This window comes from Acromyrmex echinatior, chromosome 14 (genome assembly GCF_024713525.1).
Source record: "Acromyrmex echinatior isolate Ae372 chromosome 14, ASM2471352v2, whole genome shotgun sequence".
In the NCBI taxonomy this organism is placed as follows: Eukaryota; Metazoa; Arthropoda; class Insecta; order Hymenoptera; family Formicidae; genus Acromyrmex; species Acromyrmex echinatior.
In genome coordinates, this window is record NC_141865.1 from 10,049,044 (window position 1) to 10,077,038 (window position 27,995).

The 27,995-nt window shown below is 33.4% G+C and overlaps 2 protein-coding genes across 4 annotated transcripts; one reads left to right on the forward strand and one right to left on the reverse strand.

Moving 5' to 3' along the window:
* The first annotated feature begins 151 nt into the window (after positions 1-151).
* On the forward strand, positions 152-4,475 carry LOC105146247 (hypothetical protein). Its single transcript, XM_011056398.2, has 4 exons — positions 152-509; positions 1,739-1,920; positions 2,220-2,588; positions 3,122-4,475. Exons 1-4 carry the CDS (start codon positions 191-193, stop codon positions 3,353-3,355), a joined length of 1,104 nt encoding a protein of 367 aa, XP_011054700.1. The 5' UTR covers positions 152-190; the 3' UTR covers positions 3,356-4,475.
* Positions 3,019-27,947, reverse strand: LOC105146230 (putative peptidase C1-like protein F26E4.3). Of its 3 annotated transcripts, XM_011056377.2 has the most exons (9): positions 27,750-27,947; positions 27,546-27,617; positions 8,599-8,894; positions 8,280-8,343; positions 8,000-8,198; positions 6,819-7,114; positions 5,563-5,762; positions 5,140-5,294; positions 3,019-4,843 (listed from the first exon to the last, which is right to left on the reverse strand). In XM_011056377.2, exons 3-9 carry the CDS (start codon positions 8,891-8,893, stop codon positions 4,724-4,726), a joined length of 1,329 nt encoding a protein of 442 aa, XP_011054679.1. In that variant the 5' UTR covers position 8,894; positions 27,546-27,617; positions 27,750-27,947; the 3' UTR covers positions 3,019-4,723. The 3 variants fall into 3 exon arrangements, with proteins under 3 accessions (XP_011054679.1, XP_087269723.1, XP_011054664.1); XM_087413597.1 differs by lacking the exons at positions 27,546-27,617; positions 27,750-27,947 and adding an exon at positions 10,987-11,159; XM_011056362.2 differs by lacking the exons at positions 27,546-27,617; positions 27,750-27,947 and adding an exon at positions 9,034-9,214.
* Positions 27,948-27,995: the final 48 nt, after the last annotated feature.

A 27,995-nucleotide genomic window follows, 5' to 3' on the forward strand; every position in this document is an offset into this window, starting at 1 on the left:
CATTAGCTATTGTATCTGATTACATCCCCACGAAGATTCCGCGGCGACGAAACGGCGCGGTCGCAATATCGAGCGACCCGGTGACCTCTGCGACTGGTGGAATTGATTATTTTCAGGTGAGAGAGTGAATCCCCCCTTTGTAATATATGTAACGTCAGCTAAGGCATAACGTCCGACTAAGTAGTTCATCATGGAGAGTCGTTCAGGTAGCATAAAGGATCCGATGTATTATCCTGAGAATGATGGCACGTCGAGCGGTGGTGGCGAACAAGACAAGAGTCAACGCAGTTCGCTCGGCAGCCAGGAGATCAGCCTGGATGACAACAATGCGCTTAAGGTACCTCGCAAATTTATCACCAACTGGCGGCAGGCGTGCGATCGTACGCGAGATCGGACCAAGGACCTTCTGAAAAGATGGAGAACAACCAGCAGCAACGTCGACGAGCTCGCCGTCGCGCCCGTCGTCGCCCCCGAACTGGAACAGCCCGGTTGGAGCGTGCACGTCTGGAGTGAGTTTGTTTCAGATTTTAACTTGTTAATTTTAATCGTTGCTTATTATATCCATCGGTCCGTTCTTTTGGCTAAAGTTCCTGTACGGGTCATCTTTCTTTCTTTTCTCTCCACGTTGAAGAGAAAAAGATAAAAGATGAACCGTGCAAGAAGTTTAGCTAATGCCCGTTTCTATCAATGTAGATTTAACTTTAATCTCGGTTCAACTTACTCTTCATCTTTTTCTTATTCTTAAAACTAGAACAAGATGAAGAGTTAGTTGAATCGAGATTAAAGTTAAATTGCATTGGTAGAAATAGGCATAAAAAGAATATCTACCTCATTTCTATTAACGTAGATTGACTCTAATCTTAGTTTAACTCACTTTTTATCTTTTTCTAGTTCTAAAAGTTAGAAGAAGATATAGAGTAAAACCTCCAGCACACGATGTACGTTTTTCTGCTGGATTATTAGCGTTTCAGTAAATTACTAAAAGTTCTGCGCATTCTGTATGGTCCAATTTTGATTATAATTTACTAAAACGCAAAAAATCCAGTAGGAAAAAAAGCATCATGTGCCGCAGGCTTAAGTTGAATTGAGATTAGAGTTAATTTACATTAATATGTAGAAATGAGAATTAATCTCGTAGTTATTTTTTACAAAATCTGCTTTCAAAAATTCAATTTTTTATTTTGACAAAATTTATAGTAGTATTATTAAAAAATTAATTGTTTTATTTTTTTCTTATTTTCTTATATTTTTATTTTTTCTAAGAAAAAGAAATTTACAAAATAAGTTAATTATAAAGTCAAAAATTAGAAAATTCTTGATATAATCGAGGCAAATCTCATTTTGCATTATATATACAGCGTAAAAGTTGTATTTGTCGGAATTATATTACAAATGTATTAATTTATTTAATAATGTTAATTTATTAGGTGTTGGAATTAATTCGTACGTTTTTTAATGAAAGAATGTTATTTATTTCACATGAGCATTAAAAAATACATTAATGAAAGTACTTCCAATCACTTGTAAAACGCTACGAATTAATTCCAACACCTAATATTTTGTTATTATTTAACAAATAATTGCATTATTATTAATATCTAGTTAATTTATTTATTAATAATAATATTATACTTAAATTATTAATTCATTTATTATTGTTATTTTCTGTTATTCTCACGATGAGGATATTGACCATCAAAATTAAATTAATTATATGATTAACTATGGTATTTTATAGCGACCTGGGTGAGCCGCTTTCCGAGTGACGACAGTTTATCCGCCATTGAATTTAGTAAAAGTGGGGGTTCGGAGACCTTAGCCCCCATTCAACGTGATAAATTTTCTCATTTTTTTACGTACCTCTTAGATCACGATAAAGATGGTTACATCAATAGGAAGGACTTTTCGTTATTCTCAGAGGTACTTTGCTTTCAAAAATTTGATTTTCCATTTATTTTTATAAAATAAGAGTATAATATTTAAAAAATTTTGATTTTTAAATTTTCTCTTTTACATTTCTGTGAAAAAAAGAATAGGAGTCTTTAGTAAAATAACGCACTAGAAATGTTTTATTAATTAGAATCGCGATATATGTATATAAAAAAATATTACATTATTTTAAATTTTATATATCTTATATAATAATTACATATCTATACAATAAAATCGATAACCATCGAGGCATCTATACAAAAGAAATAATACTTTTTTTCGGAAAGCGTTTGAGAAGATTTGCTGATTGGTCATGGAACGGTCCGGAGTACCTAAGGCTTCTGGAAATCGAAAACGGATTCGCCGGATTGGTCCTTCGGGATAAGAAAGGGCTCGAGGAGCTGAATAAAAAGATCGATCTCGAGGCCTGGTTATCCTGGTGGGCGCAGATCGTTGCACCGCCGGACGGTGCTAGTTACAATGATATGCCGTTCTGGATCAAAGTTATGCCTAGAGTATTTTTCCTCGCCATAAATAGCTCCGGAAGTGGGATGATCAGCAAAAAGGAACTCGTGGCCTTTTATAGTTCCGTAGTCGGTTTGGACACCGACAGGATAAACAAGTGCCTGGATATCGCGTACAATTCTATGACTTCGGTTAGTTAGATTTCTAAAATAATTTCGTGAAAAATTAAAATTATAAAGTAATTGTATATCTACTTGATACAGATAAAACTAAATTTTTTATCTGTATCAAGTAGATATATTTTTTTAAATTTTTTATAACAAGAACTTAAACAAATAAATATATTAGGATTTGGAAGATTAAGAAAAGTCATAACTTTAGGGAGTAAAAGTCTCTACACAGTCTACAATAAGCTATTAATTTATAGGTCCACCTTGCTTTGATCTAAATCTGCAACCTTGCTTTAAAAAGCTATAAAGCTGTAAGAACTCGATCAATTACAGTTGAATACGAGAAAAATAATCGACTATGATCAATTTCTTACAGCTTATTGGTTTTTTAAAGCAAGATTTTGCAGGGCCTAAACTAATAGCAGCATTTATACAGAAAGACAATTATACATTTCTTTTATATTTCTTTATTAAATTCTTATTACTTCTTTATAAAAGCAATTGATCCTTAATCATTAAACTTTGTTAATAACGATAGAAAAACTTCGTTTCAGAATGGAGACCATCCTCTTGGCTGGGCGCAGTATCAGTTAATATTCGCCAATTTCTTGTTTGGCCGCGGCCCGTTTGGACCGGGAGAACATTTCCTGGGCATGACGGATGCTTGCATGATTCGCGGTAATACCATACCATTCCCTATCGATTATTCCGCGATGAACACACCGCGGGACAAATTAGAAGTGTACAGTCCTCATTGCAAGAGCAACAGACGAAGTGTCGTAGTCTAACGATGAAGTCATCGTAAGAGAGTTCCTTTTAATTAGTGATGCAAAACGTGCACAATCGTCCCTCGAGTGCCTAATACTGCGTGTTATATGCCGTATATGTTTGATACAAATTTATTTTAGTTACAGAAAGAACTAAATAGGAAAGAATTGAAGGAAATTATATTGTCCATCTTGCACAAGTATATGTACAAAAAGCTCGATTAACTGTTAAGAACATAATTAGTGGTATCACATCCTAATACACTATTACACTGCCATTTACCTTATAGGAACATCATCACGGAAAAAGTAGATCAAGTGGTTCAGCAAAGCTGTAACTTGCTGCGCGAGTTTAACATCTATATCCTTACAGCACATCTATACCCTAGTTGCACAAAAATGACATCAACATTGCAACATTGCAGCAACATTACATGTTGAAGCAATAGTACAGAGATTTTGCGGCGATATTGCTGTAAATTTTGTGCTGTATGGATAATGGAAGAAGTTTTTTTCATTACAGCGATTAATAATTTTGATCTATGTATTGGGTTGATTTTTATAGAAAGTCATCTTTGCTGTATTAACAGTGCTATTACAACAAATGTGATTACCTATAATCGCTATTTTATTTATACAACTTTGCTACTTTAACGTACAAAACTGACTGTTTATATACTGAATATGACTGAAAATTTGCTGTATCAGTGAAATTGTTTTAACAAATCTGTTTTTCCGTGATGAGTATTCTTCACACATAATGTGTCTAATTTAAAAAATAGAACACAAAGAGGTTTAACTGCAGATTAAATTTTAAAAAACGCAATTAAACGCAAAGTGTTTAACTCTGCAAGTAGAAGTATAATCGTATCATTTAACGAAGTGAAAAAGAGATTATTACGTATTTATAAAATTTATTTTAAACGCTTGGCACTTAGTACTTCTTACACATCGAAGTCGCCGCGACACGTGGATGATATTACATGAAAGAAATATGACTTTTGTTACAGCATATCGATCATCGACGCGTAACGGTAAGAGCGTTTCTATGTAAAACGATTATTGTTGTCTAATGAGAAAATAACAATGATATTTTTGTCGACTATTCATGTACTTATAATTATTAAATATTTATAAACAACTCTGTGTCTCCTTCTCGTTTCTACTTCCTTCTCTCCCGATCCTATGTGTAATAATAAGGCATATATGGATCAGGCAATTGGATCACATACTTTCGAACGTCGATGTATCGTTCATTGTCCCCGATGACAATCGCATCATTGCGCATGACGACGGACCGACGACGGAGATTCAATAAATGCACCAACAGTGTGTTATGATAATCAGATATTCTAGTACTTTGGTATTTCCCTTGTTTCTTTTTTCTTTTTATATCGTCTTGGCCCATACCGCCAACACATACGACTCGATCTCGCATTCGTTCGTTCCCCTTTGAATCTTAAAGAGCCCATTTTCTCCCCAGTTGTATCCCCAGGAGTTTACGACCAGCTGAAAAAAAGATTTAATTTAAATTTAATCTTTTTAGCATTTTAAATCACAATAATATACAATACGTTCTACTAAAAAATGATTAGTCGATCAACGTCGATTCAGGTAATTATTCCTAGCGGAATTAATTGTTTCTAATTATTTCAACTTTCCAAAAATTGGGACATTTTTACGATATTCAATGACGTATAAAAATGATATACACTTGTGCCACTTCTTGAACCTTTTTTTCTCTCTTTTACAAATGTTATCATGTTATCATATTATGTTATGGATGTGATATCGTATAAACTTACCCAATATTTGAGTGGTGGACCGCGATAAGACCTTTCCTCGCCCCAACCGATTATTCTCACCGAGTGATAACCGGAATCGTGTAATTCCGCACTTTGAGAGTGCCTATATATTCCGTTTTTGTAAACGAAGAAGTCTTGATAGACTCTCATAGTAGCTGTAAAAAAAAAGACGTTACTTCATATAATATCCTTTTAATATCGCGGAATATTATGCTTCCTTTAGCGGAATATAATGACTTTAAATATCAATACATCTGAAGGAGAATAAGAAAATCAAAATAACGTCATACTGAATCATGAAAAAGACATAAATGACATAAATTATATCAATAATTGGCCGATATGATGTATTATTTTAACTTTCTTGTTTTTCTTGCGATTTTAGAATTTTGATTAATGCGTGACTGTCTAAGTTATAACTACCTTGCACTGGTCCAGAGGTCAAAATCTCTTGCATAATGTCAGTCTCATTGCCCAGGCGATAAGCTGGCCCGACCTTGTATAATTCTGTTCTCAGCGGGTTTGGTGGCTTTCGACAACCGGCGGCCTGTAGGTTGTTTCTCTTACGTAGTTTGCATTGACCGTTCTTACCGGTCCAAGGATAACAGTCCTTATCTACCAGGCTGTCACAGGAGAATTAATGATATTAAAGTCACGTGTTTAAGTAGAAATTTACCACTGTATATTATAAAACAAATCGCCTTTTTAAATATGATATAAAATAGTAATATATATTAAAAAGATTTCTTTAAATTAATTTATTGTCGAATCAAAATAATCTATATTTTATATATATGTGTACTTTTATAGTTAATATATAAAATAATAAAATTTATAAAAATAATATTCTAAATAATCTCAGGGCTCAATAATAATAAATAAACATTAATAACAATAAGGACTACGAATCAGATTTCAATATATTTAAATTTTTGAACAGACGTTTCAATCTTATCGTCAGGTCATTCTCAGTATATACAATATAATAAAAAAATTAAACGCAAAATTAATAAAAATCATAAAACGGTTAGATATAAATTCTAAAATTATAGTTACATGATGGTCGTATTTCAATCGTATTATCAAAATATTACATGATAGAAAGGCATTACATTGTTGCGGTATAAAAAATATATGAAGAAACACAACCATCATGTTAGCGTAACTATAATTTTAGAATTTATATCTAACCATTTTATGATTTTTATTAATTTTACATTTAATTTTTCTATACTGTATACACTGAGGATGACTTGACGATAAAGTCGAAACGTCTGTTCAAAAATTTAAATATATTGAAATCTCATAGCTCTTATTGTTATTAGTGTTTATTTAATAATATTTATGATCAAGAGTATGTACACAATTAGGAATATTGTTTAACATTTGAAAGAGAATTTCATAGTAAATTCAGTCACTTGCATACTAAAAGCCGCTATACATGAAATTGGCAAAATTAAATATAAAAGCATAATGAATATTTTAAACGGTCAAATGGCATTGTCACATTATTTAACACAATATACATGTATTGTTTCATTGTCAAAGTTCATTGTATTATTAATATTACACCACTATATTTAGATATTTTATATTTAGGTACTTTATAAAGCAGCTTTAATGTATACTGATCAATATAGTGACTGAATTCATTCACCATCAGATTAAAAGTAAAGTACCCGAATTTTCTCATGAAGAGCCAAGCGCGGTCAAGATAACCGCCTCTACAGCCTTGTTGTCCTCTATTGTTGCAAGAGAGCAGATGCTGGGCACTCAGTTCTGCGTCCTCGGCACCTTTGCTCATGATCGAGAATCTGTCGGTTGCAACATCGGCCGTGGATATGGCCCAGGACGCGCCGCACCATCCTTGATCATGAACGTTGGATATGTCGCGTGACCAGCGCGTTCTGGAGTCGAACTCCCGCGGCAGTGCATCCGGGTCGTAAATGCGTCGCACCGGGTTCATTTTGTACACCTACGCGAAAGAAAGCAATGCATCATAGAACGAAACGTATACTTTTAGACACGACATTGAATAAATAAATATATTAAAAATCTCTTTAATTCTTTAAGCCAACCTATTGTCGAATCAAAATGATTTATTTTATACTTGTAGTTGAGTTGAAGTTAATATATAAAATAATAGAATCTGATGAAGATTGTGTACAAATTAAGCGAGCTTTAAGCGAAACGAGCCTGGAGCCCCTTTAATCGCGTGTTCCATTTATCTGCATGCACACTGACGAATCTCATTTACGATCGAGGAAAAGATATTCGCGTCCTCGGGCAATGAGTTCAGGCATTTCGGAGGACTAAAAGACGCTGTAAGCAACGTCGTTGGGCGCTTTCTTATTCATAAGAGCCCCGCAGCGAAGTACAAAAGATTGCTTTAGAATTTTAACTTTGGTTGCACAAGTCAAAGCAATTGACCTAATCTTGTGGTAGTATTGCGTCTACAGACAGCCATGAGTTAAGATTGCCTTATTTTGAATTCATCGAGTATAAAGAGAGTTTCATGCAAATCTGCTATATGAAAACTTTCCGACAGCAATTTTTAAATTTGTCTTCTTGAATAATTGATTGTCGCCTTTAAATGTATATTGCTGTGATCAAGATGTTACAAAGATTCATTATCGCGCAAAGTATTTCGTAAATGTCTTATATGCGATAATTTATGGACAGACTTTTGATTACTTAAACCTGATCTCAGTAATAATTCTCAGTCAGAAATGACAATGGAATCGACATCAAATCGATATCGATTCGACATCGAAATCATCAAATTCAACAATGAAATCATCTAATTCGACGTTCAACATCAATTCCATTGTCATTTCTCACTGGATTCTAAAACACTCACGGATTGTGAGGGATTGAGAGTGCCCAGACGAAGCTCTACACCTTCCAGAAGTGTCCTTCCCCAGAATTCGGAATAATTGCTCGCTTGCCAACCTAGAGTTGGCCCTTGCAAATTGAGCTCCTCCATCAACTCCGATTCGATCAAACAGCGATTCTTCTCGCAAAGCACTTCAGCGCGCTTGCCAAGCGAGGAGCATTTGCTGCAATGTAAAACTTACAGAATTCGTACGTACATTTTTTCTCATTTATTTACATTATAAAATTGGAAGAGATGATATTACCATGCGTTACAATTAACTTTAAACGTTTGCCCGTGATCGTACTCTTTTCCTTGGAAAAAGCATCCTGAAACAACACACAAGACTTCAGAAACACAAACTTAACTAACATATCAATAAAAAATATGAACAGTTACATTAAAAGCCATCATTATAAACAATTTCAATTATGCAATTTTAATGTTTGAGACTTTTTTTTTTCAAATGCAAGGCAAATCTAATTATACAAATACATTACATAAATTATTATAGATTGTAGATTATATAAATTTATATCCGTTTTTAAATTTTATTTTTATAATTGTATTTTACATATACGAACTCCTTAGCTCCTCGGGTGCCGATGTAGTGGTTGGCAACCCTCTGCAATGGTACCAGTAATCTGGACAGCAGTCCTCTTCGCGAGTTCGGTTGCAAAAATCGTCGCAGTAGCACAACGTCTTGAGGATCGGCGCACTGCATTCATCCTGTCGTCCTGGGCAGCAACTACCTTCAGGATACCTCGAGGCACAATACGGTCCCGGTGGCAATCCAGAATAATCCGGGATGCCTCTCACGATAGAGGGTAAGAACACAAAGGCAATGAATACTAAATTTTGGCAGTGGGCGGTCCACATCCTGAAAGGATCATATATTTTATAATGAATACCAAATTTTTTACTAAAATTTTTGTATGTTTTCTCCTTTTAGTATTTATTCTAATTTCTACATTTTGTTTTAATTTCAGACGTATCTAATTTTAAATAGTTTAATTTACTCTATGAAACTTCCGAGAGAGTCCTTCCGATAACTTCGCGCAACTTCGAGAGACACCAATGTCGCATAACCAGGTGTGCTCAAGCGGTATGTAGAGTTCGGTAACAACTGGCAGTTGACAACAATAACGTTGCCAAGAGTTTGCAATGTTGGGGGGCCGGCCGCGAGACGCGTCATCCCGTCTGCTTTGGAACGACTTCAAGGTGTTGGCAGCTTAAATGCCGCATGATTCGTCATGAAACATTCTAGAGAGAATGATAGAAGTCTTTCTAGACTTGTGCAACATCCCCACGAATAGCATTCTATCGAACAAATTCTATCGTCAATCTCTCTCTTTGACTTCTAATTCTTTTAAATCTGTTTTTACAGCTGTTTTTTATAGCCTTTTATAGATTTTATAGCTATAAAAATTTATAGTTTTTTATAGCTCTCACTTCAGAAGTTTGTTTTCTATAAAACAAACTTCTACTGAACTTAGTATAATATATACTTTTTGTACTTAAAGTGAAATAGATATATGTTTGAAGTTTGACAAAAGGGAAGAGCTACGTTCTAGTCCAATCTAATGCAGCAATAAAAAAAACCTTAGAAATTGAGTTGAGTCAGAGTATAAAGTTGCGGGAGTTTAATTTAGACGATATTCCACGTTGTATATAAATAGCGATTTGGAGATTTCCTAGATATGTATCTTCTCTCTCTTTTAAGACCAACTTTTGCGATGTTTGACCCTTGGATATTTATTATCTTCTTTATCAATTTTATTAAAAATTAATTTTATTAAAAATTGTTTATTTACAGATTTAAAGATACAGTTAGAAAATAGTTAAAAATAATATCTGAAAGCTTAATCAATTTTTATTATAAAAAAAGACGTAAACTGAACCCTATTCCCTTTATAATCAATCTCTGTCAATAAGGCAAATATACATCAAGAAATTTAATAATTTATGATTAGATTGAAACAATTCAATCGTTGACGAGGATTCAACCATTTCCATTGCGACAACGAGCTTAACATCTGTTACTCGCACGATCGGTCCATGCGATCGTCTATTACGGATCACGTAACTCTAAAACGAGTGTCACCCGAATCAGCTGCATTATAATATTGATGAAATTTACCAGACTGGAACGAGGATTGTGATTTCAGCTTCCTGAGTTCGGACAAGCGCACGCGCTTGCGTAACGATACCGATTTTCCAGCCGATGGTACTTAATTAAATTTAAATACGTACATGCACTTCTCTATAAGATTCAAATCAGACACACAAATAACAGAATTACACTTTTCAGGAGCAAACATTTTTGGTAAAAAGAAATAGGCTGTGCACACAGTACACAGTATTTGTGTGCGTAAGTTCAGTATGAACGAAGTTTAACTGCTTTTAACTTCAACTATCACATCTTATTAAACAAACTGAGACTTTTACGGAATGGACGATTTTGTAGAAATATCTAAAAATTTAGCTAGATACAGATGAAAATAATTTTATTGAACCATCAAAGTAATCATACAGGACGCTCAAACTGATTATTAAAATGTCAAAACTTTTTATAGAATTGCTCATCATGCTTACTCTGTAAATTCTTTGGAGTGGAATCTCACTCTAAAGAGAACATTGAGCTAGTCTTTAAAAAGAATAGTTTAATTATATTGAGTTACTCTTCAGAGTGACATTTCACTCTAAAAGTTTTAGAAAGTAAGTATACATAATTACCTACATAATTATTTTGATGGTCCAACAAAATTATTCTCAGATCTGCATCTAGCTAACATTTTTTAGATACTTTAGCAATAATTATTTTTTTTCTTCTATTCTTAACATTACAGAAAAATTGATTAGAAATTAATCAAAGAATCACAGGACGCGGCGCGTTCGCGAAAATTTACATAATCCGTATAACATTCTTATAATACGTGAAGCGCAAAATTATTCTACTCAACGATGCGTACTCCAATGTGCTTCTCGTTCTACATGCTTCCGAGAACTGCATCGATAGCTACTTCTGTGCGCGTATAGACGAAGGATCAAGTGTCCCCGATCGTGTGTACTCTTCGCGAAGACGAGCGCCTTCATTGAGAAACGGGCAATTAATGCAAATAATCTGTCGCCGCGCGGGAACTCATAAGTGGGTCATTCGTTTGATCCGTCTTTCCCCGACACGCCACAAAGTGTCCTCAAAGTCATCTTCGCGCGCCATCGACGCAATAAACGGTAATTTACGCAAATGACAAATCCAAATAAAAAAATAAAAAATATTAGAGAGCTCGTAATCTCCAGATCCGTGACCCCGCCCCCTTATCCGGCAAGAAGAAGAAATAATATTAATTAGTGTAACGACAAAAGCAAACAGAAGATCGTAAAATTCTTGTTAAGAACCCGCGAGTTGAATGAAAGAATAATGGGCGCAACGATGCGTCTACGAGACCGCTGACCCATGACATCAGCGTCGCGCCCTACGAAGGTCACAATAAGGACATCTTCGGACGATAGACGAAAGAATGTTAATTAAAAACAGAGTTTAAATTAAATGAGCTTGCGGCCGACGAACAACCCCCAGATGTATCACCGACTCCCCAGTTATAAAAAAAAATTAGAGTAAATTAGAGAAGAGAAGACTCGATCACATGATAGGGCTTTGTTTGGTGAATTTTATAAATCACCGATATCTGCATGTGAGATCTCGGAGAATTGAATTTGCATTTTGAGATCCTTCTCTCATGCAAACGTGCAGAACCTATATTCGTCTGGAGCTCACATGAAGAATAATTTATACGAACGATTTTGAAATATCTAAAAGAAAATAATTTTATTAGACCACCAAAATAATTACATAGGAATCTCAAGCATGATACATAAAAATTTGACATTCTAGCAACTATAAGGCGTATGACTTTGCTCATGCGGTTTTTTTTCGAAATTCGAGGCTTTATTGTAAAAAACTGGTTATACATTTATGATTCAAAGTATTGTCCATCGCTGGCCACTACTTTTTCCCATCTTTCGGGCAGCATACGAATCCCGCGTCGAAAAAACTGGTCATCTTTTGAGGCGATCCACGAATCGATCCAATTTTTGACTTCTTCATAAGACCGGAAGTGCTGGTCAATCAGGTCGTGTGCCATTGATCGAAACAAGTGATAGTCAGAGGGAGCAACGTCTGGAGAATACGGCGGGTGGGGTAGGACTTCCCATTTCAACGTTTCCAAGTATGTCTTGACCACTTTCGCAATATGGGGTCGAGCATTGTCATGCTGCAAAATCACTTTATCGTGTCTCTCGTTGTATTGTGGCCGTTTGTCTTTCAATGCTCGGCTCAAACGTATCAATTGCGTTCGATACTGATCGCCTGTGATTGTTTCAGTCGGTTTTAATAGCTCATAATATACTACACCGAGCTGGTCCCACCAAATACAGAGCATCTTGGAGCCGTGAATATTTTGGCCGTCGACGTGGAAGCATGGCCGGGAACTCCCCATGATTTTCTGCGCTTGGGATTATCGTAATGAACCCATTTTTCGTCCCCAGTCACAATGTGATGCAGAAAGCCCTTCCGTCTTTGCCTTTCAAGCAGCTGTTCACAAGCAAACAAACGTCGTTCAACATCTCTCGGCTTCAACTCGTATGGCATCCAATTTCCTTGCTTCTGAATCATTCCCATGGCTTTGAGACGTTTTGAAATGGCTGATTGAGTCACTCCTAATGATCGTGCCAATTCTTTTTGATTTTGACAAGAGTCTTGATCAAGTAATGCCTTCAATTCTGCATCTTCGAAAACCTTCTCTCTTCCACCGCTATGCTGGTCTTCGATGTGAAAATCACCGTTCTTGAAGTGTTGAAACCACTTATGATACGTTCTTTCACTAATAGCGGCTTCACCATAAATATTTGAAAGCATTCGATGAGCCTCAGCCACAGATTTCTTCATATTGAAGCAGAAAATTAAAACCTCCCGCAAATGACAAGAATTTGGCTCGTAAACTGACATTTTCAATCGAGAATAACTTTATGATGCAGATACAAATCGACTAATATTTCTTTTTGGATTATGTTGACAGATTCCCAAGTTTATTGTGTGACGTCTATGATCTATTTATTTCGATCACCACTTACCGCTAAAGCCATCTATACGAAAACCGAATGAGCAAAGTCATACACCTAATAGTTTGAACGTCCTACGTAATTATTTTGATGAACAGAATTTTCAGATCTGAAACTAGTCAAATTTTTAGATATTTTAACAAAATTATCCTTTCTGTGCATCTCTAATTATTTGAACGTCGATATGATAAATAAATACGAGGAAATATAAGATCTGTTTTCTATAACTGAACTAGTATACACTTTGGAACTTCAAATGAAATAGATATACGTTTGATGTTTGTTGAAAACGAGAAAGAAAGTTCTGATGCAGTCTATTAAATGCAGGAACAAAAGAACAGAGTTATATGGAGAGAACAATTTTGTTAAAGCATTTAAAAATTTAGCTAAATACAGATCTAAAAATAATTGTGTTGAGCTATCAAAATAATAATGAAAAGAAAACTCAAGCATGATAACAAATCCTGCCAAAAAAGTCTAGTAATCAACTTGAGTGCCATACATAATTATTTCGATAGGCTAACAAAATGATTTTTAGCTTTGTATCTAATTAAATTTTTAAATACTACAAAACCATCCTTCCCATTAGAATTATATCGCGTGCGCCGCGCTATCGTTATCGATGTCGTACTATTGATACGCAAATTTGTCACTCGCGATGAAGTGATAATAACAGAAGTCGGTCATCTACGGCCTCCAGGAGGAACGACCGGAGGAACGACAGAAGTTCAATAATAGAAACAAGGTAATAAGTTGTAAAGTAAAATGCGAGTGACTTTTGTGCGCGAATCATCTGAGAACTAAACTGACGGATTCTGGACGTGGTCCAAACATCATTCGCGAATTTGATATATTTCGCGATAACAGGAGAGTCGAGTCACCGGACTCGTTGTTAGGTAACTATAATTTGCTGCGTGACTACGTTGGCATGCACTGCGACAGTTGTTTAATTTTGATTCACTTGAAATAGCGCGTTGAAAGTTCTCCGCTATTTTCGTTTTATCGCAATTGGGCCTCTCGCGAGTTGACCATGGCACGAGGCTCCAACGAGCTGAAATCGCTAGAATGTTAAGTTACAATAATACAAACTTAGTCGAACAACCGGGGAGTAAGTAAAACCGATGAGATCCGAATGCTAATTAATGTAAGTGAAGTTGGCACACTGACGGAGACAGACAGTTCGTTTAAATGACCGGTTCGGAGACTGGCGCGACTCCAGGAGTATTTCTAAGGTTACCAAGGTTAAGATACATGGCTGTTCTAGGACCTCTAAATCAATGAGCCTACTTTAAAATCAGCCTTGAAAATAGTCAATTTAAAGTCCCTTTGCCACAGGGAAGATCACAGATTGTATATTTTTATTAGCTGCCTCTTTCTCTCCTCCGGCATCTCATAAATTCCCTTCACCAAAAAAGGGTCAGGGTTAGCTTATAATTTATGAGAGGAATAGTATCTCCCCGTTTTTTATATTGACTGTCTTTGAAATATTTCCAATTAATTACTAGCTGATTATGAGTGAAAACAATCTCATTTTAATTCAAAATAAACTTTGCTTTTTGATATATTAGATATTTTCAAATAAGAAAATAATTCTATTTTTGGTCGAAGCGGATCTTGGTCAATAGCATTCATATGCAAATTTGCAAATATATTTTTCAGTTCCATGAACTGCTCGCCGAATCGGCTTATCGGATTTGAAATGCAATCATAAATTGAGGTCAGAAATAACATCACAAATTACATTGATCGTCAATTTTTAATAATGATGCTAATAAGCACTATTACAATATTGAAGTACAGAAAAATGTATTTGCAAATTTGAATAAACACCAAAATTTGCTTCAATTGAAATTAAGCTATCATTTAATTTATTCTTATCGATCTAATTTCAACTTAAAATTATTAGATATTTTCATTTATTCAGTCAAGGAAATTTACCCGCTTTTTATCATGTATAAAAATCTACATAAAACAGAATAACTTTATCTCGATCAGACGTTTAGTATGATACTTTATGAAGCTATCATCCATTTGATTGATTCTGAACCATCGCGCAAGCATCGCCGATCAATCGTAATTTTTTTCTTCGACAGGTCAATTTCGTTACCACTTGACTATCATGTTGCGTTCATAAAAATCGAGTTTTAGGGCGTATTAGTAGGTAACGAAATATTAACCATTCATTTATCAGCTATTATCATTCATCACACAAAGTGTTCTTGATCTGTTTGGCCCTAAATTCATATTGCAGCCGCGATTTGATCCTGTCCACCTACAATGATCAGATGTCTGTACGATTCTTTCACATAAATATAACCCTAATCTCTACCTTTATTATTAATATAATTATATTTATTTTAATAATCTACCAATCCCCCCCACTTCTTATTTAATCAACTTAAACTCAAATATATTTAACTCAAGTTTAACCATTAATCTTAATATAAACAACATATTCAATAATATTTTTTATATTTACTTATCCTTATAATAATATTACATTACTTTGCATATTTTTTCTCCTTATATCTATATTTATAATTATTAAAATATGTTCTATCAAATTATCATCTTTACGAAAAATTAACATCAACTTGAATACTAACTACTTATAAACTTACTAATTTTCTTTATCTTATATAAATTTATCTAAATTAATTCTTAATTATTCACGCGAAACTCCTTTGTGTCTGAATTGCGCTTCGTGTCTGACGTGGTTCGTACCGTAATATTGCTCGGTATAAACACAAATAAGGACACATGTCAGTTCCAGGAATATCGTTTCCACAATTTCTCGCTGTCCCATTTTCCGCGTTGCAATGTTTCCTACTGCCTGTTTATGTCATCATTTTATTTTTATTATTATTATTTTATTTATCAACCTATCTTGAAGTAATACTTATCTTTGGCAAAGATTGAATTGTGTAAATCGGTTTATTGTCTCTACGATGTAAAAATGTGAAAAGATTTGACACTTTTATGAAATCAATGCAGTCTTTAAAACGTTGCAATATGTAAAAAATAAAAACGCATCAATGAAAAGATTCGTAACATCATTGATGACGTGACTGCCACAAATAAAAAGTGGAGGAGTATCACTGGTACAACTCTCGCATATCGATCAATCGTATTTTACGTGACGTCAGATCCGAGATTGTTCGATGAATAGCTCGTCGACGGAAAGCTATGCAACCTTTACGCTGCGTTTTATTATCGTGACCGACTTTTCGAATTCAAAGTCGGTCAAATTTAAAGAAGAGAGTTTCTTTAAGCAGTTCCTTTATCATAGATTTATTCTACTTAATTGATTATACCGAATTAATTAAAAAAATGGATGATCTACATGATAGCAAAAAAACAATCTTGCTGGAGTATCTAAAAATTTTGGTAGATACAAATCTGAAAATAATTTTGTTGAATTATTAAAATAATTATGTAGAGGATGCGCTCAAGTATTAGGTGTTGGAATTAATTCGTAGCGTTTTACAAGTGATGGGAAGTACTTTCATTAATGTATTTTTTAATGCTCATGTGAAATAAATAACATTCTTTCATTAAAAACGCTACGAATTAATTCCAACACCTAATACATATAAACAATGCTGTAAATATCAACGTACTAAACTATAATTTCTACATAATTATTTTGATAATTTAATAAAATTATTGTTGTATCTGAAAAAAATTTACAAATCTTAGTACATATTTCTTTAAGTAATACTAACAATTTATTTACATTAAATAAATATTTACTCAATAAAAAAATGAGTTAAATCAAATCAATTTTTTGTATCAAATAAATAAATGTTTACATTTAGTAAATATTTACTTAAAATTGTTCAAACAAATATTTAGTATCTTTTCAGTGTAGTTAAATTTTTAGATACTTTAACAAAAACGTTTCCTTGTATAAATAAATATTAGCAATGTGTAAATTTTTTGAAGATAGAAATAAAAATTTTGTTATAAGTTTTACGAAAGATAAATATAATTAAATAGTATATTAAACTGGCATATTGTTGATAAAAAAAAATCATCGAAAAGAAAATTATTTAATTGTGACAATCAATGTGTTAAAAAGGGTTATCTCTCTGCGGTACGGCATAAAGTGTGCGCCATGAAAAATCGTAAAGTTTTCATTCACGCTTGTATCACTCCTTGATTGATGCCGAAGCAATAGCGGTGACGAGTGAGATCAGCGTAGGCGAAGCCGCGCGTGGCGTTGCGAGTGACGCAGTCTCTTTGATTAAATGCAACGCGTGTCTCCGATTAGACGGCCAGAGCGTGGTCTTTACATCATAATTATAGATTAAATTCCATAAGCATCGCGTCAACTCGCTCGCACGTTCGCGCCACGCCATCGGATAGAAATGAATTAATCGCATCTTTCACCGAGCGAATTATTTCTTCATGCCGGGAAGTCAGAGGAGTTGTCACTTCCGCAAGTCGCAAGTTTTTTTCCCCATTTTTTTCGTTACCATCTGCCTGTCATCGAATCGATTGCGTGATTCATCCGCAGTTGATACAACGCTCGGTTACGCGAGTATACTTATAGATTATACGTCAACCGATGATTGTCCTTCAAATTATTACTCTTGGTGAATCCACGATCCTCTCTTTCCTTGGAAAGAAGGATCTTCTGTTCGCCAGATTTCGAACGAGTATGCAGATTTCGACGGGAAACCAGTATCGGTCTCTGATTCCCGTTTAAATCCTCGACATAACACTCGAAGCTTCCGCATACATTTATCTCGTAATTTTTATGGAAAGAACCATTTTACTGAAGTATCTGAAAATTTAAATATAGATACAGAAAATAATTTTGTTGGCTTATCAAAATAATTATATAAGATACTTAAGCATAATAAGCAATGCTGCAAAAAGTTTTAACGACCAGTTTGAACGTCCTACGTCCTACATAATTATTTTGATAGTATAATAAAACTATTTTCAGAGCTGAACTTATTAAATTTTTAGATAATTTACTAAAGCTGTTTTTTTCCATACGCTGAGAGAAATGTTTTGTGTGACATATGATTTACGAAATTTTATAACTTTTTAATTAAAAATTTTGTTGTTCTAATAAAAATTAGGTTATTCCAACATCTTACTTATAATTTAGACTTCACTTACTTTTTAAAAGTTTCTTACTTTTTAATTGAAACTTTACTTACTTTTTAATCAAAACTTTCTTATGTTTTAATTTAAAAAATTTTCGTAGTCACATATCATACAAAATATTCAACAAGCACATTACGTATATTTTATTCACTTATTCCCTGCATTTTCTGAAGAGACTGCAATTGATTTTAAAATTTTTTAATATAAATACAATTTAAAAAAATCACAATGTAGAGCAAGACAGAGCTAAATTTCATCAAGGAGGACAAAATTTGTTGAAATTTCGAAATTTCTGTCGACAATCTTTCGCCTATACTAAGCAGATTGACGACGATGTTTGCATACATTCATAAGGTGGTGGCATTCTGTAATTCCTGGCAGCAGACTGATTATTAAGCGCGCCGTTAAACGCAATGACATAACACGATATCAATGCTCAACGTAGACGACCGGCATACAGAACCGGCATGAACTTTCTCGCATCATCTTTCGCGAAGGATACTGGGCGTCGCAGAAAAAGTTACATATTAACACGTTCCTCCACATTCTTCAATTTTTTTCTAATAAAAGTCTCAATTTATAACTTCACAATAATTAATTCTTATCTTTCTCTCTACTTTGCTTCTAGATAGAACGAAAATTTTAAAAAATTTATAATATACGAGCACTTATTTTCGATGCATTAATTTTCAATAGTTTTCAAAATTTAATTTCACAAAAATTCGAGGAAATAATTGTAATTTTTTCTCTCTATTTTGCTTTTAATTGTAAGTTAACATCGGAAGCTTCTAATCTACAAGAAGCATTCATTTTTGCCGCATTTATTTTTACACAGCTTGCAGGAATTTAATTTCACAAAAATTCGAGGAAATTAATTCTAATTTTTCTCTCTACTTTGTTTCTAAGTATCGTCGAAAATTTCTTCTAAGCTACAATATACGAGTAGCATTTATTTTTACACGGATTACAGGAATTTAATTTTATAAAAATTGAAGAAAAAATTAATTCTTTTTTTATACTTTTGCTTCTAAATAGTGTCGGAAATTCCTTTTAATCCACAAAGCAGCTCCGGTGCATTTATCTCTACACGGATTGCAGGGATATATTTCGAGAGAATGACGATCGTCCCGAGGGAAAAGATTGAAGTGAGCACGTATCTACTTCTTTCGTGTAGGTATTTCTGAATGCGTTCGAGTATTCCGCCCCACCGGATATTGGAAAAATAAACGGACCGACGTATAAAGCCCCTGCTTTATATTCTGCTTTTGCTTATTTTTATGGATCGTACAAAAAGCGTACACGAGGGAGAATATATCGGAATTAAAAGATTCTTTTGCGAATCGCTCTTTGCTCTTTTTTTTACGGCAGCTTTTTTATGAATATTGACGAGAATTACATCTTTCTTTTGTGTCCGTTCTCGACGTGGAATAAGCTCGAAGCAAATAATAATCGTAGTGTCTGATTGATTCTGATCAACGCTATAAAATTTTTCATGTTTCCGATTTCCTTCTTGGACAAAAAAATGCTTTTAGTAATTTTATTCTCGAAAAATATTATATATAAAAATATTAGAAAAATCTTCCACACAACATGAAATACTTCAAAAACATTTCCAAAATATTTTATTGTAAGATTTGAAATATTTCAAAAATTTTTCGTTAAATATTCGTGAAATATTTTATTTCAAAAAACGATTCACGTAAATATTTTATGCTGTATATCATATATATGCTGCATGACATATACTATAATATTTTCGTATACTTTCGTATGCGATATTTTTTTGAGAATACAGCCATAAATCTTTTTTTTTTCATCAACGTGCATTGCACAAAAGGCAATTGAGATTTATAGACCGATGGAGCAATTATCGCCAACGTAACGAGCGCTATTATTGGTTTGCAACATAGCTGGGCTTTGTTAAAGAAGTGCATTTCTGCACGAGAGCTTTCGACCCACGCATTCATGGTCATCGCTCTCAAATAGAGAATCCGAATCGTCGTGCTGAATCGGACAGCTATCGCTCGCAAGCTCGACCTCTTGCATCAACGCTAAGACGTGTGCCAGCTGATTCATGCTACCTGCTTTTCTCGTTGAATAAGGAACGATAAATGTCATGCATGTGACACGAGAAATGCGAACATTTTACACCCCATATATTGCGCCCTGCGCGTAATTCCGTCTGTCATCATTTTTTCTAATTGAAGAATTTATCGCGACGTTTCAGTTCAATATGTCATTACGTCTCAGTTGAAACTCTATTGGAATTCAAATATACATCCAATATATCCAACGATGATTTTTCAGAAATATATAATATTTGTGAATTTTTTAAATATAATCTTTATTTTTATTAATCTAATTCTCTTCGTGCAGCCACTTTCAAATAAAGTTGGCAAAAATTAAATTACGTTCATACTAATCCAGTTTATTATTAGTTGTGTGAGACTGTTTTCCTTTTCACACGTTTTAGGTTTTATATAAACGGCTCGTTGGCTTTTTTTGCTCGCACTTCTTTTTAACGTTTATAAAATAAATTTTACTTTCCTCTTTTTTTAAAGCATGTTTACTGCAGCGGCGCGCCGCTGTTATTCGCAGCCCTACAAATTGTTAATACTAAAAATAACGTGTACATCATATCAAGCAAAAGGACAGGATGATGCGCTGTTGCCCCAAATTCCGCGGTATAGGTTGTTTGCGTTCACATACTTCGAGGAAGCATTCTGGAATAGCTTATAACTTACGCGATACACACGTCATTTCATTAATTTAAATAAATTTATCACTCATCGTCTCATCTTCGATATCAAAACAATTTAATTGGTTATTAAATCTACTCTCTCTAAAACTTTTAGAGTGAATTGTCACTTTAAAATCTCACTCTTAAAAATTGAAAATTGGATCACTCTTTTTCAAGACTGGCTCAATTTTCACTCTTCGGAATGAGATTTTACTGCAAAGAATTTAAAGAGTATATAATCAAAACATCATTTCATTAACATCATCGTGCTAAGATTCAACGTTACTGAGCACAATTTTAGAGAACGCGATTAACTTCAAGAGCGTATCCAAATCACGTGTCTGACACGCATCTCGTCTTGTAGACATTTATCAATGCCTCTCTAACATCGTAAACTGATTTATTGGACGCGATTAATAGCCAGTCCCTAATAACCGTTCAATGGCGGCGTCTATGATAACGGTAAGTCGCAATAAGCGCGTCCGGTTAATTTATAGCAATGAAGTATATCGATTTTGCGAGTGTCAGTGCAATCTACGCGTTTATGATGATGGCATAGCGCTATTTTATATAGATATACGATCTTAGCTTCACTAACTTACGTACTTAACTTCATCGGCATATTAAAAATCGGAAAAATCATTTCTCTTCTTTTACATGTCTACATGTAGATATTGTGTGTGTGCGTGTGAATAAAATAATAAAAAAGTAAAAAAATAATAATAATAATACAATAAACGTGAAATAATAATAATACAATAGACGTGAAATAAAACAAAATACATAATTTTTCTTTAATTGATGTGTACAATTTTTCTCTATAACTAACGTGTATAATTTTTTTCTAATGATATTTTCTCGATATAAATAATTTTTTAAAGTTTTGTGTTATTCTGTCATGTTTATTCCGTGTTAATGATTTAATACATAAATGCTCGACAATCAAGTGCCAGCGCTGCATACATTGTAAGTAAATATAGCGATGACAATCTGCATGCACCGTCTTTGATTTCATTGTAAACGGATCTCTGCCACGAGACTCGCATTCGTTTTAAGGAGATCTCCGATAATTAATTAAATTCTGTGTTTATCGTATGGTCCAGTTAATCGTATGTGTTCCGCGATACCGAAATCTCACTAACATGTAGAACAGATTGTTCTCGTCACAATTGCGACAGGATAACGACAGGATAATTGTTCAGTTATCGTCATGGGACACTCGTCAGCACTTGCCAACTGATGACTATCGGCAAATTGCGGACACGCCTGGCACCGCACTTTGCTGCCGGTATCGCGATACCAATCTCTCCGAGAAGTGAATTACATGCGGGCGACGTCAGGGATTACGTCGTGGTGTTGACGCATACGCGTTTATGAAGCTAACGTGTGTCGCGCACATTCTCTTCTGAAATAATCAACTCCCGTCCGTAGATTAACAGACACTTTTGGCGAAATGCGTTCGACGAAACACTTTTCATCAATCAGTTTTCATCAATTAATTTTCATCTATCATAAAGTGAGATGGGTGTAGCCAGGATTTTTTGTTTAGGAAAGAAGATCAAAGTTAGAGTCGTGACTTTTAATTTGAGAGAGAAGAGTCGAGTAGTATGGACTTGTTTTGTTTTATTATTATTATTTTTAATTAATTATTGACGAGTAGATACAAAATAATAATACATGTTTAATTTACTAATTTATTTTATTATTTTTTACTTTATCTTTTAAATTTGTAAACTGATTTGTAAATTTGTAAACTAAAAAAATTTAAATTTTTATAATATTATAAGCCGTTTTGGATTCTCAAAAAATCTTTTTATAATTTTCATCACCAACTCTTTCTTCTTTTCCAAAATTAATTTCTTGTGAATTTCTTATTAAGTCTAGTCTGTTTAAACAGTAAAATTTTAATTATTTTTGTTCTTTAAAATTTGAAAAGCTCATCCTTGCTCCATTTCCTTTGGCTACGTCTATAAATTTTGGCTTAATCGAGATAGACAAAATTTTAAAAAATGCTTAGAGCACACACATCGAAAATCAAGACATAGAATATCAAATTTAAAATATTTTTAAAATGTTTTTTTAAACGTCTTAAGTCCTAATTTTGATATGCATACTTGGATATTATTTCAGCCAAAGTTACTCTATTTTATGATACCTTCAACCGTTGATTTTTTTAAATATTTCGACACATCTCGTGAATGCATAACGAGAAATCCCTCATTATGAGATCTCGATGTTGCAATTAATCTTCAAAACTGCCAGGCCACGACATCCTTGATAAGCGCGATAATAGTATTATAATATTATAATATTAATAGTATAATATTATAGTATAATATTAATATTATAATATTAATAGTATTATAATATTAGTATTTTACCTCACGAAATCAGAGCCTGACCTACATCTTGTACGTTTGATAACCGACCTTTTCATTAACACGGGATTAGCGCGAGATTTATTCGCGCCGCAGTTCGTCCATCAAAAGATGTTTACTTTCCGTCGCGACGCGCGTCGAGGAAGATTATTAATACGGTCGCTTGAAGTAGAACAGAATCGTCAGATGGAACGTCTTAGTCGCCGTTTTGTTTTGATGATGCAACTGCACCATGAGAGCTTTAATTACGCCCGTAAATTTTACCGCTGTCGACTTTGCATGCAGCGGCAGAAGAGTCAACAAAAAGCATAGATTAAAAATTAATACCGATTCAGCTTGAAAAAGCACGATCTTTCTAAAGGAAAAAAATTTTACCCACATTCAATGGAAGCGAATCTTTGTGCTTAATAATATTTCTATACGAAGAGCTAAATTTTAATAAATATTTATTTTTGAATGGTGCCAGTTGAATTATTTAATAAATGTAAACATATATTTATTTGGTACAAGAACCATTAATTTAATTTAACTGTTATATTATTTATTTAGCAAATATTTACTAAATAAATGTTATACTAAAATTATTCAACAATTATTTATTGAAATTTATAATACATTTTTTTGTTTTTAAATTTTCAGATACATTCCCGACTTCTATGAACTGCGCGCCGATTCAATTTATCGAACTTCAAATACAATTATAAGCTAAAGCTGAAAATAATGCTAATAAGGATTTTAAAAAACTTTTTACGGTATTTTAAAAGATTATTAATATTATTGGATTGACGATCAATGTGATTTGTAATATTTTCACTTTCCAGCTTCAATTTATGATCGCGTCCGATAAATCAAATTAATGTGCAATTTATATAACTAAAAATCTATTTGAAAATTTACATAAAAGTATTATGAAGCATCAAATTTCGCTTCAACCGAATATAGGATTCTTTTTATCATTCATTTCCATTTTCCGATACAATTTCCATTATTCTTTCTAAAGAAGAAATATAAAAGATATTTAATCATTAATACGTTTTCATCGATTATTATTTCAGGTAAAAAGAGTGAAATTATTGCAGAGTGCATTTTATTAAAACTAAAATCAACCTGATTTATCTTTTAAACACTATCAAAATAAAATTCTTTCCACGAAATAAGCATTTTAATATTTTATTATTTAGTTTATTGTTTGTTATGTGGAAGAAATATATATAAAAGTTTTGCGAAACATTTATTGCATGCACATTTGTACAAAGAAGGCAAAATGTAGTACAGATAGAATGTTGATTTTCAAAACGTTCTAAAAATTTTTGTATTTATCATATGAAATGGAAATAAGTCCGCTCACATTACACGTGCATGGAACGTCAAGAAATATTTGAAATACATTTGTGATACGCTCCATTTCACCAAGGTGACATTCCATCGAATGCCCGTAGATAAGGAACAATGCGAGATCGTATCTCAAATTTTTACTTCATAAAGCCTAGAGGCATATTTTTTACCCGTCATCGCCACAGTTTCTAAAGCAATCACGAAAAAAATAGATTGGGTAGATCAGCAAAGCTATAACTTGCTGTGCGGGTTCAACGTCTATAATTAAGATTTGATGGTTCAACAAAGGAATTATGTTTGTAAGCAATTATTAGTATGCTAATTTAGCCAATTCTTTGTTATGAAAATTGCTAATATGACATGTTTTCTTCCTGCAGCAAAAGTACATCATAGCACGTTTTATTAAAAATTTCGAATATTGGATTTCATAGAAAGTTACCTTTGCTACATTAACAAATTTACTGTGTTTTACAATACCTAGAAATAATTATATTTTGCTAATTACATTTATTATTTTTTTCGAAATATGTCACAACACATCGTCAGCATTGTAAGAGAAAAGTTTATATCTGTGATTATAATATATGGTAACATTACTCTGTAAATTCTTTGAAGTAGAATCTTAGTCTAAAGAGCCAGTCTTGAAAAAGAGTAGCTCAATTTTTTTAATCTTTAAGAGTGAGATTTCACTCTTCAGAGTGAGATTCATTCTAAAAGTAGTTTTAGAGAGCACATTACGTATTGTAACATTATACATATTATCATTACTGCTATAATGTTAGTAATAATAACTATAAATACAGTTCTATCAATACATATATGTATATATATATATATATATATATATATATAAAATAAGTACTGAAAATGATTATAAATCATAGTTAAATTATAATATTTACAATATTTTTACGGTAATATAACTATAAATTTAAGTCATTTTCGCCATCTATATATTTGTTGATAAAACTATAATTATTATTACTAATATTATAACAGTAATGATCATTATGGTAACACCAACACTCATCTAATAACCCCCACACTAATCTTACAATCACAAATGCCAAAATTCTTTCTATTCTTTCAGTGTACGAATTTCTCGACATTTTTTTAGCAAATGAAACTTTGACTCTATTATTTTTTTCTTTATTTCATTTTATTCTTTTTTTTTCCTGTTTTTTTTCGTACTTATCGCACGAAGCGCACACGCTCGCTCTTTTCGACTTAATCGCTGCGAGATACTGATTGCATAGAATTACAAGCTCGTCGCGATATAAATTGCTCTGCTAAGAATGCGACTTGATGAGGTTCTTCTTAGACTCATAGAGATAATATTAGCATCGAATGAATCGCTATAAAAAAAAAGAGAGACGCAGTTGAGAAAAAAATCTTGATTTTAGTCGATTTTATTGTAGCAAAAATCAATAAATGTAAAAGATAAACAAGAATCTATTCGATTTCTATTTATTGACCTCGCGGTAAGTTCTGATCACGATAGATTGAAGTGTCGTCTTCTCTGGATTTGTACATTGATGCAATTTACGGATTAGACCGATAACAACAGACAGATCGCTATTTAAGTGGCTGCTGCTATTCCGATCGTGCAGGTCGCGACATCGGGATATCAAACTTGCTCGTTCTCACTTGTCAAAGTTCGTCAGTGGATAATTCCCGTCGTATGCATGTACCCCGCATTTTTTTCTCGTCGCTGACTTCATCGTTAATATCAAACGATTCTAAGAACAACCAATTTTTATTAATTTTCTTTTTTTTAAAACGTTAAACTGAAAGAATGCATCGCGAATCATTTAATCGAACAAAACTATTCGATTGTCCAAATATGATTTTAAGATTTGTATTTGTACGGATTAAAATCCAATCGTTAGCATTAAAAAATTTTATTCTTCAAATTCTTTTCAATAATTTAACAAAGATTTAATATTGTCTATTCATTAAGTTCTGAAATTCGAATTTTTAAAATAAATGTTATAATTGTATGTAAAGTGTTTATTCCTGATATTTTTAGATAATGTGAATAATATAACAAGAACTTATACCAAGATAAAAATTTTTTAATAAAAATTTATTATAAGCAAAATTTTATTTCATTACGATTTTTTATTTATTTATAGCGAAACAAATTTTATACTTTCTTATATAGTAAGTCTTTCGTATATATATATATAGCAATCGTTTTGATTAAAATAGGTTAAACGCACATGTACGCGATAAATCTTTTGTTTTTGTTACTAAAATATTTGAGAAAAAAGATGGGGGAGAAGTAAAGCGTTTATTCGCATTCTTTTCATAACGTATTGACAAATGGCAGCGACTGATAGCAATTTGATAAGATATTCAAATTTAGGTCTTTACTCATCAGTCGTAACAGAGAGATAAAACTGGCGACCGTGAATGAAAGTGAGAGACGAATGCAATTAGCATTACATCTTGAAACTCGGTTATCACCAATTTGTCTGATAAAAACAATTCATCGGTTACATGTGTGTGCGTCGTAGTAAATTTAATTTCAGACAACGAAATTCAGAAATTGTGGTTTTAAGTATTCAATCTTTTATGTTAAAAATCTTAAGAGAAAAATTATAATTATTTTTATTCAATTTTCACCATTTATTATCGTAATAATTTGCGACTTAATGATTTCAGTTTCTGCATGAAACTCGTAAAATTTGCAGTTGACACAAGCTATTTACACTTCGACAAATTTGAACGATCTCTCACTTGTCAGGATGGCGTTCACTTTCGGGGAAAATCGGTGAAAAAGAAAATCAATCGTGCCTTTTACAGCATCATTCAACAATCTTACACCACTTACTCGAGAATGGCGAGATTCAGTCTGGTCCAAATCGAGGACTATCTTCTTCGGCGACTGTCGGTTCGCATGTGCCTTGTGCGGCCGAGAACGATTGCGGCGATTGTGACGAGTGAAGGAAGAAGAAGAAAGAAAGAAAGAAAGAAAAAAATTAAAAAATAATTATATTCAACGGGAAGGACTCGACTGATCGAGACGTGGGATTACCTCGCGATCGAGGAAGATCACGGGAAAGAGAGAAAGAGAACACAGCCGGTGCTGGCGGCTCGAAAGCGCGAGCCTAACTGACCCGCGGAGACGAGAGGTAAACGCAAGCTAAACTAAGTCTCGGTATCACAATTCGGTTCGAACCGCCACGCGAAGGAGCGGAGAGCAGCGGCACGGTCGAGCGACATGTGTGAGACACGATCGGCATGGTCTACCACCCACCGGATCTCCTTGCCGCGCGGCATC